The sequence below is a fragment of the Planococcus citri genome, chromosome 1 (genome assembly GCF_950023065.1).
Source record: "Planococcus citri chromosome 1, ihPlaCitr1.1, whole genome shotgun sequence".
In the NCBI taxonomy this organism is placed as follows: Eukaryota; Metazoa; Arthropoda; class Insecta; order Hemiptera; family Pseudococcidae; genus Planococcus; species Planococcus citri.
This window is the reverse complement of record NC_088677.1, coordinates 48,044,674-48,058,228: the sequence shown is the minus strand read 5'-3', so window position 1 is coordinate 48,058,228 and position 13,555 is coordinate 48,044,674. Positions and strand designations below refer to the sequence as shown.

At 37.1% G+C, this 13,555-nt stretch overlaps 1 protein-coding gene across 1 annotated transcript; it reads right to left on the bottom strand.

Moving 5' to 3' along the window:
• Window positions 1–3,881: 3,881 nt before the first annotated feature.
• Window positions 3,882–4,648, bottom strand: LOC135835213 (uncharacterized). The gene is made up of 2 exons (XM_065349385.1): window positions 3,992–4,648; window positions 3,882–3,923 (listed from the first exon to the last, which is right to left on the bottom strand). The coding sequence occupies exons 1-2, from the start codon at window positions 4,646–4,648 to the stop codon at window positions 3,882–3,884; spliced, it is 699 nt and encodes a 232-aa protein (XP_065205457.1).
• Window positions 4,649–13,555: the final 8,907 nt, after the last annotated feature.

Sequence of the window (13,555 nt, the reverse complement as noted above, 5' to 3'; positions counted from 1 at the left end):
CCTCTTTCTCCTGTGATAAATAATGTATACACGAGAGTACGCACAATGATAAGACGTTTATTACATAACGAACATACATGAACTAAGCAACAATGTATCATTACATCGAGTACAGTGCAATACATATGGACAGGGGGAAAAGGGTGGTAAACGTAGATAAATTCGTAGGTAAATGGAGCAGTACCGCTACAAATCTTCCCCCCCTTTGAAAAAAAAATCATCACCGAATTAAAAATAGACAAAAACATGAGATCGATAATTAAAAATATAAGTAAAATTGCCAGTAGATTGAAAAATAGGATTTTTTTTTTTTTTTTCTAAAACATTTTAAAATTTTTTTATCGCTTTTCAACTAAAAAAGTATAAATTACATAATAATATTTAAAAGTTAAAATCTTAAACTAATGGTAACTTATCACACATTAAAAAAATACAATTTTTTTTTTCAAAATTTTTTCGTTTTTTTTTTTTTCCACATTTTTCAAAATTAGGACCAATATACACGTAAATTAAAAATTAAAAAAGGTATACTACAGAACATAGTCCGCGAATCGGGCTGGTTTTTTTATCACTCTGCCCCTTGAAGTAACGGTGCTCGGAAGATCAAATGAGACTCTTCTTTGGGTAGAGGATGAAGGTGTTTGGGCAGGCGGTGGTGGAGGGACGATATCAGGCTCTTGAGGCAAAATGGTTGCATAATGATGGGATTTTTTCTTGAGAATTGGCGTAATTTTTTTTTCATTTTCTGCCTCTTCATCTGATAGGACATAAGCAGGCTTCAGTCTGTCAATAGAAACAGCATCCTCCTTTCCGTTGATGTCAATAAGAAAATATTTCTTTTTTCGACGGAGGACTGTGAAAGGTCCATCATATGGAGCCTCCAGAGGAGCTCGGACGCGGTCCACTCTAACGTAGACCTTTTTGCACTTCCCCAGGTCCTCACTTACGAATATTTTGCGATTTTGAAACTGCTTCGAGGCTGCAGGGCTGATTTTGCGAATGGAATCTCTCAACTTTTGTACATATTCGTAATTGTTGCTAATCGCCACCGGACCTGGGGAAATAAATTCGCCTGGGAGTACCAAAGGCCTACCAAATGCCATCTCCGCGCAGCTCACGCCTGTATCGTCCCTAGGGGCTGCTCGGAGACCGAGTAGGACCATAGGCAGTCCAGTTAGCCAGTTTTTACTGCCTAGAGCTCGAAGTGCCTCCTTCAGCCTCCGGTGGATTCGTTCCACCATGCCATTAGCCTTGGGGTTATAGGCTGTGGTCGAAATTTGATCGGACCCCAAAAATTTACATAATTCGCTCATCAGATCAGAAAGAAACTGCCTGCCTCGATCAGTAGTGATCCGCAATGGCACACCATACCTCGAGATCCAATTTTCAACAAACGCAGTAGCAACAGTAATGGCGTCCATACTTTGGATAGGTATTACCTCAATCCATTTGGTACTACGGTCGATCAAAGTAAGTAAGTATCGATGATAACGCCATTCTGAGAGCACAACAATATCTAGGTGAACGTGTTCAAATCGACTGCTCGGGGGAAATTTGCCAAATTCGGAGACTGTGTGGCGATGAGTTTTTACCCTTTGGCACTGGTGGCAAGTTTTCACCCATAACTTGACATCACGATTCATGCCAGGCCAATAGTAACGAATAGAAATTTTTCGAAGGGTGGCTCTCCTACCAGAATGGTCCAGATCGTGCAATTTGGCAAAAATTTCGCGACGCATCTTTTTTGGAACAATAGGCCTGCAGTGTCCGAGGTATTCGCTACATAAAAGGGTTGAACTCGAGTCTTCGACAAAAATTTCCTTCAAAACGTGTTGCCGGTAACCCTTTTGGCGCATATTTTTCACCTCGTCATCTGCCTGCTGGAAATTGGCCAATTTGGCTGGCAGGGAGATGGCTGAGAGTTCGCAGAGCTCAGGTTCAGGCCTACTGAGCGCATCAGCGACGACGTTATCAATGCCACTGGTATGAATAATATCCGTGCTATATTGCGAAATAAATTCAGCCCAACGTGACCTACGTTCGATTTTGATAGGTTTTTTTGTAGTGAAGAGATGGCATAGAGGTCTATGGTCTGTTACAATGGTGAAATGACGACCTTCGATCAAATTGGAGAAATGGTCAACTGCTGCATAAATTGCATACATTTCTCTATCATAAGTGCTCCAACGCTGCTGACTCTCATCTAGTTTCGCCGAAAAATAACCAAGAGGCTGTCGTTCGCCCTTCAAAATTTGCTCAAGGACTCCACCTACTGCAATGCCAGAAGCGTCAGTGCTCAACGAAAGTTCTGCATCATTGCAGGGAAAATGCAGTAAGGTAAAATTAACGAAAATTTCCTTGAGTCGCTCGAAATCTGCTTCTAGCTGAGGGGACCATTTCACAGGTGTTTGGTCGTTCTTTTTGGTGTGGCCCTTCAGTATGTCGTTGAACGGAGCTAAATGCTGAGCAGCATTTTTGCAAAATCGCCGGTAAAAGCCCAATATGCCAATGACGCGCCTCAGCCCAGTAATTGTTCGGGGCTTTTTCAACTGTTTAATGAACTGGACTCGCTCTTCGGTAGGTTGAAAAACACCATTTCCAATCAGGTGACCCAAGAAGTTGACCTGTTCGCAAAAAAACTTGCACTTTTTGTGGTTGATGGTCAAGCCAAACTTATTCAGGCGCTCGAAAAGGATGCGCAAATGTTGTTGGTGTTCGGCCTCGGAAGAAGAAAAAATAAGGATATCGTCCATATAGCAGAAGACGAAATCGAGACCAGAGAGAACAGAATTAATGAAACGCTGAAATGTAGCTGGAGCGTTTTTCAAGCCGAATGGCATTTGTTTATACTCGAACAGGCCGAAGGGTGTGATGACAGCTGTCTTTTTCACGTGCTTGTGGTAAATGGGTATATTGTAGAATGCTCGGACCAAATCAACACATGAAAAGACAGTTTTTCCGGACAACCGATTCGTAACATCACGTAAGTCAGGCAGTGGGTACCTATCTGGAACTGTTCTCTCATTTAATCGGCGATAGTCACCAGCAATACGAATTGCCTTCTTTTTGATAACCACAAGGGGTGAGGCCCAATCACTTGAGGACGGAGAGCAAGTGCCATTCTCCACCATTTTATCAAATTCTTGCCGGACCTCGGCCTCGATGTCAGGCCGCAGACGCCGCACTTTGTCATGCACTGGAGGACCATTGGTATAAATGTAATGGACAACATCGTGACTGGGTTTCTCGTGATATGTAGGTGGTCTCAGGAGTGCTGGGAATTCGTTGAGTAGCTCCTGGACACGCGGATCGTCATCTGCTGTGTGTACAAGATTGATTGAAGAGGAAGTAGAAAATCGTTTTGCACAAATTGCACTACACAGCGTCGAACCATCATAAATGCGTTGCTTGTTGAGATCGATAAGAAGGTGATAGTGGTCCAAAAAATCGGCACCGAGTATAGGTACATCCACGTCGGCAACCACCGCATTCCAGAGAAATTTTTTTGGCAAACCTATGTCGATTTGCAGTGCCGATAACCCATAGGTTTGGATGGGAGTGTTGTTGGCGGCTCGTAGGGTATAATCGGCAGGTACCACTGTTTTTGCGTATTTTTTTGGTATCACGGTGACATCGGAGCCTGAATCGACTAAAAAATACAGGTGAGTATTACGATCGTATATAAATAGTCGCGACGATCGAGGCACCTTCGCTGTCCGGCTCGTCACCCCGGCAGCAGGGTCTATTCGTTTTTTTCATACTGGTATTTACAACGAGGTGCGCACTTTCGCGCCCCTTCACCAAACGTGGTATGATACCAACAAATTCCATCAATCATCTCTGGACCAGAAGAGCGATTTCGCGATGCTGACCTGCCCCTATCATACGAACGGGCACGCGGACGATGAGGTGTGGGGCTGCGGCTGTGAGAACGATTACGTTCACGATGACGCGAGCGGCTATCACGCGTTTCTTTTGCAATTTCATTCACTTGCGCCTGCAAGTTTTGTAGCATAGATAACAGCAACTCGTTCGTAGCATTAGAAGCTGTCGTATTGGCGGGGGGAGGGGCGGCACTCGATGCTTGTTGCGTAGCAAGTACGTTCGCAGATTGAACCGAGGCAGTGGAAAACCCGTTGGATTCGTATGTCTCGAATAAACGATCGGCGAGCTTGGCTTGCTCGTCAATACCTGCCTCACTTACAGCCAAAAACTCGCGAGTACGTTTTGGCAACTTTTTTAACCAAATACTCTTCAATAAGTCTTTATCGAAATTCTCACCTGCCAAGGTACGAAGCTTGCCAAGGACGATACTCGGTTTTAGACCTTCTTCGACGTGTGTATCTTGTAAAAGTTTCGAGATTTCTTGAGACCTGGATTGACCATAGACGGAAGTTAACTTATCACGAGCTGAAGAGAACTTTTTTTTATCAGTTTTACTGCTGATCACATCGCAGATGTAGGAAAGTTGGTCTGACTCGAGGTGCTGGAGCAGGTTCGAAAATTTTGCTGCTTCATCTTCGATCTCGTTTGCGGTGAAAATATGCTCAACCGCTGCGAACCACGTTTTAGGGTCACTGGGGGTAAAACTAGGCAAGGTAAATCGAACCACTTTCGGAACTACGATCGCTTGAGCTTCACCAGTCATTTTGGAAAAAAATATTCTCGAAAATTACACGAAAAAAAAAAAAAATCACTGTCACGGTTGCCACTTGTGATAAATAATGTATACACGAGAGTACGCACAATGATAAGACGTTTATTACATAACGAACATACATGAACTAAGCAACAATGTATCATTACATCGAGTACAGTGCAATACATATGGACAGGGGGAAAAGGGTGGTAAACGTAGATAAATTCGTAGGTAAATGGAGCAGTACCGCTACACTCCATCCAATTCTATCGCAATCGTGAATTTTCAATTACATGAGAGTTATTTTTAAAACGTTTTGCCTTTTTTCTCATCGTAATCATTTTTCATATAAGGTCCTGCCATGACGATGTTGACTAAATAATTTTTTCAAACTTTAATAACTCTGTCGTTTGTTTTGTTTCATATATTTAGCTCGGTCGTCATGGTATACTCGTAAACTATTTATAGAATGAGAAAAAAATTCAATATAAATACAAATTTATAAGTTTTTGAAAATTTTTTCGGTCATAATTATCGCATAAATTTGTTCATGGTCGAGATAAATTTTACTGCTTTGTAACATGTTATGAAAAATACGCCCTAAAAGTTGACAATATACGTAACGTACTATACGAGGTTCGTATGTACATCGATTTTAGTATTTGATAAAAAAAAAAAAGTTAGTTGGAAAGTTATTTTTTGGAACAACCGACATAAATTTTTGAGAGAACTGTAGGCTTACTATGCCGGTACCCGTATTTAAAAATGTTACCCACGTTTGTGAACTTATACGGCAGAAAAGGGGTGATTTGGAAAAATAATAAGTGCCTGAAAAATGTATAACCTATTCGGCCTTACTTATAGAAAAATCCACCATGAAATTCGGTATTTGCTAAATCAGTCGATAAAATGATGACCATTTGGAAAAACTTTTACTCGGCTAGTTCCTCCTTTTCAGTTTTCACTTACTTAGGTACCCCCGAAACTTCTGCCGAGTTTTTCAATTTCTGTTAATTTTTTCTTCGATTTTTCCTTCTCGATTACCATTTCAACATGCTCGTATTACGTAAAGAATATTATGTAGGTACTTACACCTAAAAAATTCATCGTGGATGGATGTCGCCCCCCCCCAGAAAATACGCGAGGCATCTTGAAAAATATACTTCCGTTCAATTTAGGCCTAGGTATGCAAAACAAAAAAATATGTACAGAAAAAAGAGAGAGTCTTTGGAAAATGTATCCAACCTACAAATACTCAAAATCAGACTACGCAGAAGGAAGAGGCAGCGCATCTCACATTTCAAATGTTCACCTAACTGATCTCTAAGAAAACAAAGTTCTAACTGGAAATTTTTTTAAAAATTACTTTTCAAAATAGGGATTGAAGAGATTTGTTCTTGTACCTACAATCATGTTAGAATAAAGACAACAGTTTCGCTCTTCCCCGTTCACCCTAATATCCAGGTGCTGAGCATGAAAATTACAAAGGTAATCTTCTTCACGTGCCTTAAAAAGGGTGAGAGGAGGGGTAAGAGGGAGACGAGCTGAAAATTATCATCGCTTCGAAAACTACACGGAAAAATAAGAACTTTTGGACGGATTTCATTATAAATGTTGATACATCCATATTTTGAGAAAAAAGAACGCTATCGACCAAAATAGTTAGGTTTTGATTCTTACAAATATAAGTATCGACGTGTTGAAAATTTGGGATTAATTGGTTAGGAATCATTTAAAAAAAAAAAAAATGCCAGCAGCAGAAATTTGAACTTTTTTCTGCTGATATTTACAATATTACCTACCTATTCAATTATTCATCAGCTGAACCCAGAAATTCGTATTTTTATTTTCTGTAGATTTCTTTCACTTCCACCATTCAAGACCTACTTATATTTATTTAAACTACCAAACTCACAATTTAGAGAAAAAAAAAATGAAAAACGGTCATCGAATGAAAATTTTAAAATCTTACTCAGGTACCCACCTATAGAGTACCTAAGTGTTTTAAAATTACCTCCTTTCCAAGAATTTCAGCCCTATTGGCTTCATTTAATAAGTTTTAAAGCAATGATAAATACAAATAACTTGGGTGAAACTTTGAAAATGGAGGTTTGAAGATAATTTTTCCAATACGATTTTTCTCTTAAGATTTAAAAGTTCGAGAAATTTGAATCAAAACTTCTAATACAGTTTCTGAAACTAAATGCTCAAAACTTCTTTTTCACTATAAAACAATCACTAAATATTCTAAAAATTGAATATTATTTTTTATTGTGAAAGTTCCCATATCAAATGAGTATGTAATGAAATACCTTTTGTTCGTTCTTCGGAGCGAATTTCAATAACACTAACAAAACATCAAAAAACTCGCCTTCCTTTTTCTTCAGTACCTACCTAAATGAAATTTTTATTTCTGACTCTAAAAACCGTCTATTATCGTTTGAAAATATACACCAACAACACTAACAACAATAATAAGACATGGTGACGAGCAAAATTCAAAGTTTCAATAATTTGTGGAAGGAAAAGCTTATCGATTGGTCTACTTTTCGTACACGTTATGGCTGCCATGCAATTGCGCCAAAAGTACCCGGAATTGCGCCGAGTAAATAAATTAGGCATACCCGGAATTGCGCCACATAAAAAAATATGTGTATGGGGAATTGCGCCAGTCAAAAGAACGAATCCTCCCATCACACTTATACTCAGACTTCGGATTGTCAGATTTATAATTTTTCTGGTGTGGTTAAAAAATTCGTTCTTATGATTAGGTACCTAACTTTTAAGTATTCAGTCCAGCTCCAGCAATAGATACAGATTGTCAAAAAAAAATAATCCACATTTCTAATACACCGAGGGCGCATACGAAAAGGTACCTTATGGCCACAAAATTAATTTTTTTCTTCTTCGCCCAATTTTCCTAGGGATTCTTCAAAAATCAAGTAGAACCCTCCATAGGCAAAAATTTTTTTGGCCATAAGGTACCTTTTTGTATGCGCCCTCACCCCTCACATATATCTGGATGAGCATGTGAGAAGTAAGTTTTTAAGGTCGAATGAAAAGCCTCACACACATTCCTTGTCCTTCCCGTATGTCTATTGACGCTCATAGGTGAAGAGGAAAATCTGAGTCTTCGGATATGTACATACATAGTACTTATGTACTCTACCAGATAATTACAAAATAATATGTGCATACGTAGGTACTTTATGTATGAATATAGTAAAATGCACCTCTATACGTTGGTGATTCATTATCAATTCAGATAACTGCGACTGAACGATGAACGATTCGTTCATATTTTGTTCATATCACATTTTTCTCAACTCGGCGCAATTGCCAGTATACCTTTTTTAAAACCCGGCGCAATTCCGGGTACATGATTTTAACCATTTGGCGCAATTGCAGGGCTCCCCACGTTATTTATGCACAAACGCCCAATAAAAAAATATAGAAAATAGAAAACTTTCAAAAGGAAACCAATATATGTGACTTTGGGAAATGTCATTTCAAATATCAATTGTTAAACGCGGTTAGAAAATTTATTTTTTAATGTCGATGTAAAAGTAGAAATTTTCTGCTTCGTTTGACTCGGTTAACAATAATTCAGCGAACAATCGAGCCACGCGTGATTTTCCAATATTCACGTGAAAATTGAAAACATTCGATAGGTAGGTAATGGAATACGAGTACATCGTTACGCGAGCTTCATCCATTGTTGAAGTTTTGTTCTTTTTCAGGAAATTGTTTCTAATTAATCATTCGATATTTATAGAGGCGTTTTCTCGATAAAACTATAAACGACAACACTTCAAGTATTTATTGCATTCGTTAAATTGGCACCTAACGTCGACTTTTCTCCTGGCCTCGTCCTTTTACCAACAAGTAAAACTCCTTCATCAAAGGATGGCATTCTGCCAATACTCCTTCCCATTCAGCATTCAATCTGCTTTGGCTCACACTGCTATAGAGCTACGAGTATTTTAAATGTTACAAGATTTTGGCCTTCTTCGTGTTAATACTCGTGCTTATGTACCTACTCGTATATACGAACATCGGGTTATTTAACAACCATATACCAGCTATACCTTGTACCTTTTCTCTTTCGTTCTATTCAGCTTTCTTACTTTTTTTTCACGTTCCAGGAGCTGAACAGCGTCAGCGTTGATCAAAATTGACAAGAAAACCGCGTTAAAAAAGTAACCATTTTTTACCGTTTGATATTCTTTCCCCTTTTTTTACACCGCCAAAACTTATATTTCATTGCGAATTGATAGAGTAATCTAGAACATGCTACCTTACCGATAATCATTAATCATATTTTTGCCTCGAATAGCGTAAGTATACTATACTTCACTTACACATTGAAATATTGTAATTACACACCGAAGTTTAAAAATCTTCCATTATGAAATTTCAGGTGCGAAAAAACAACAGGTGTGATACTCGTAAATTCGATCTCTCGTTCTTTTCACTTGCAAGATTTTTTTCGTCGTCAAGATGAAACACGTTTTAAAAGCTTTTTACACAATTAACCGTGTACATTAACGTGGTACCTACCCACATAGTAACTCATAAAAATGCCGCTACGAATACTTACCGGATGAAGCGTAAGTTCGAGTGAAGGAAAAATAAAGAAATAAAGGGGAAATAAGACACACGGCACAGCATACGTATACAATATAGGTAGCTGGGAAAATAATGTAGTTTTAGTCGCGGGGCATTCGCTATAAGGGATTTCGTAATAATCTTGGAAGAAAGTTTTCAGGTTGAGAATTTTAAAGGGCTGTCGAGCTGCGTGCTGGTTCTGGCATTATTGAAAAAATTGTAGGTTACGGCCAGATAAAAACTAGGTCAAACAGATAGAAAGTCCGTACGAAGGGGGTGGTGTCTGCGAGTCTCAGTCACAGTTTCCCGGATGCACACACATAGTCACATACACACCATCTCCAAATCCCTTGGTAACCACCCGTTATTTGACTATCATTCTCAAGATTCCCAGCTTAACTACCAATCGATAGTGTTATATTTTTTGTAAAAACGTAACTCAACGAAAATTTTTATACCGTATATTTTCGTAGCCTTTTGTTTTAAATAAAATGAAAGTTTACATACGAAATGATCATTGTTTCATACTTATATCGATTCGAATTTCCTCATGTTTTATATTCAAACGCGTTTATTTGAAGTTTTTTTTCACTTTTCACTTTTTACTTTTTTTTCCTCACAAAAAAATGAACAGACCTCTAAAAGTTCAACATTAGAAATTTTATTTGCGTTATAAAAAGCTTTTAAAAGCTTAAATTTTTAACGATCTCTTATTCTTTGGTTTGGTCGCGCGAATCGTTTAGGAGTTTCTTTATACTTTTTATGATTTCGATAGCATTTTACGAAATAAAATTCGACCATTCGAGAATTTATTAACAATCAAAAATCATACTTACTAGGATGCTTTCATTTCACATTGTCTAATAATACTACTCGAAAACCGTTTAAATTTTTAAAATATTCCCTTTTCAACGTTTCGCAGAGGTAGGTTCCTTTCTGACAAGGCGTTTTGTCAAGGTTGCATTTTGTGCGTTAAATATTTCATCTTCGAATGGGCAGGTTTTTTTTTTAAAGTAACTGCTGCGCCTATATTAAAATTTTAATGAATTCTTAATTCAAGACGAATGTAAGTAAGTATGCTTCGCCAAAATGGTGAAAACGTACACTGATACCTAGTACCTATTTCTCTAATTCGGTTTTAGAATACCATTGTTAACTATTTTTTAAATTTTGTTTCTTTCATCTATTAATATACCCCTTGAATATTTTTTAATAACTTTGCCGCTATAATTTTTTTCATCATTCTCAAGGTGGCCGTAAAAATTACTCGCGTTTGTTTCAACAAAATAATGAAATTCTGATTCGTATTCTTATTATTATTTTGTACCCAATTACGAATGAAAATCATAAATTCTGAAATTACGACAAAATGAAAAGGCTGCGTCCAGCAAAACGGCGTCAATTTCATCATACAGCTCGTCTTCGCTGAAAACAATTTCATTTTAAATAATTACCTCTATATTAAATTTAAATATAAGAAATAATAATGAAAAGGATACGAATTCACAGAACGTTTAAATGCTATAATAAGGAGACTCGAAAAAAAGGAAAAAAGAAAAAAAATACACCAACCCGAATATTCCAATCATCATAACACTACTCCCGAAGATCCTGAATTACTCAAGTTTTCAAATCAATAAAAAATTCGAGCAGTTTTAAAAACCGCTCTCGTCAAGAATAATCATTAAATCATCGATTTCACGCATACTTTTACTGCAGCACGAGAGCAGCACGAGGATCTATGCGACAGCAGAAATACCGCGCCTGTAAAAGTACTTCTACTCGTATACAATGAGAAACTCGTCAGAAAATCTTTCGACGCGCGGGGAGAATTGAGAAAAATACTGCGGAAAGGAGGGGTGAAGATTATTATTACAATTCATTCGTAAAGCACTAACACAAACTGACTTCAAAAATCCGATCCTACACCCCTTCAAATAATATTGTCAGGAGTTACCTATAGGTACATAGGCACTTACACAAGCCGCGTTAAACATACGGGGAAGTTGATAAATTTGCATAACCAGTTCGCCGTTAATACAGAGTAAGATTCACGATGAGACCTACTTTCATTAAAAAGAACCAAAAATGAAGTGGTGGAGTGTTCTGATTCAGCTCAATTTTTCACGAGTTTTTCTCGATGATCCGATAAAATGACCACTGTTTCTGAATTAACTTTCGGGAGTGGGGGAAGGAGGCTCGACATTTTTCAGCATTTGTAATTTCTTAAAACAGTCAAAGCTCGACTTTTCACGATCAGTAAAACAATTAAAAGTTAAAAGTTACCATTTTGAAGATTCTTTTTCACCTTTTTCAAATGAAATAATTTTTAAAATGAGATCCCAACCCCTCTTGAGGCACAAGAGATGTCAGTTTTCACGTGTTTCCAAAATAACCCAAAAATTGCATCAATAGATGAAAATATTAAATGGCCAAGTACCTACTCGTAATTACATACCGGAAACGATGTTTTTGTTTGCATCTTGAGAAAAATCATAATTTCAACTCCAAAAATCGAAATTCATCAGAGAGAGACAGAAAAATCCAACTACTACGTAACTATCATCGAGTTTTTAGGTCTACTTGCGACATGAACAAGAAAAATATAATTGATTTTGTTGATCTCGATAGAAATGAAATTGCATAAAATAAGCCCATATACCTGCTTCATTTTTTGTTACGGCAAACTGGTGATGCAAATTTATTAACATAACCATATATTTAACGTGATACGAGTACCTACCGCAAGTAAATACGAGTAGGTAGGTAATAGGTATTCATATCAAATGCATAAAACAACCAAAACGGAGGTCTGTTGAATAAGAAAATTTTCGCTTTTAGCAATCTTTTGGTTTTGAATACAGGTGCTTTAATTCATGAAGGAAAACGTTTCGTTACACACGGCAAATCATTTTAAAATTTTCAAATCTGCAAGTTCATATCATCTGAACAAAAAAGTTAAAAATGTTGATTAAAAATACCCACTAAAACATTCAAGATTTCTCACTTAATCGTACACGTATTAAAATGTGCAACGAATGTTACAAATTTACCGAATAAATCTTACCTTTATTTAGTACCAGGACCAGGAGGTTTCAAGATAAGTGTACACTAAATTCACAGAAGCGTAACGAAGAGTTTACGAGGTATACAATGGAGGATAAATTACGTGGTAAGGTTATCCGGAATTTTCAATCCAGAAGTAGCCTAGTTTTCATACTACATTGTGGCCAAGTTAAGTTAATTCAAGTAAAACGTTGAGCAAAAAATTTAAACGCTGCGCTCCTAGACCTATCGCTAAAAAACTTTCTCATTCCGTTTTTTCATTTGATTAATAAAAAATGACTTGTGTTTCTTATTACAGGTTACAGAGGATATTACAAAAAGTATAGAATTTTCTATTTTCTATCCTTATGAGATGGTAGGGAAGATTGCTCGCAGTTCCTGCTGTGACACTGAATGTGGTGTGCTTGTGGCTACACGTGTACTCCAATTTCTGCACATTTACCTTTACAAAATTGTCAACATCGTCCCTTTATTTCAGTAGAGTTTTTCTATTTGCACTTTATGCACCATAAAATAAATTCGTTTTCAACTTTTTCTTACTTATAGAGCTTAGGTATAGGTACGTACGTACTATGTATTACATAAATCAGGAGCACTCGAGTGGGTGCCTATGAAACTACGCCGCATAAATATCAATAAACATCAAGTTTACTTTATGAGACAGAAACAGATGAGCTCTTGTTCAAAAGTCAAATCTAAATCACTCCAAGCGATACGTGAATAGGTACTTCCAGTAATTTTGAGTAGCTATGAAATCGAATACCTAAAGTAGGTACCTATTTCTCAACATTTTCCAGCTTGGTTCACATTTATTCGTAGATAATTTTCGAATAGATTGTAACCATGCTGAAGATGAAAATTCACAGGAAGCTTCAGAATATTATTACCAAATTTCGGCTTTCCATCTTAATTTAGGGAAAATTATTTACAAACCTAATTTGAATTTTGGAAAATTCGCCAACTATCTAATGAAATTCTTCATCTGAAATTTTGCATAGGTATACTTATAAAGGAGGAATTATGCTTTTTTAATTTTTTTGTTTTGAGAAAATTTCTCTACCGGTTGCCATATCACCCTGTGAGTACTTATCTTTTGACAACACACCTAACCTAATTATCTCATTTACCGCTACCGTGAAATAAGTTTTTCAATCGTTAATATTCGATGTACATACTACTATTCGTTCCACATTCTTTTTACCTGCATAAAATATGCATCGAGAAAAATTACTTTTTCATATC

Coding starts and splice junctions, on each gene's coding strand:
- LOC135835213 (XM_065349385.1), bottom strand. CDS start 4,648: ATGACTGGTGAAGCTCAAGCGATCGTAGTTCCGAAAGTGGTTCGATTT. Junction 3,924..3,991: donor TACAAAACTTGCAGGCGCAA/GTGAATGAAATT, acceptor TCGTTCTCACAG/CCGCAGCCCCACACCTCATC.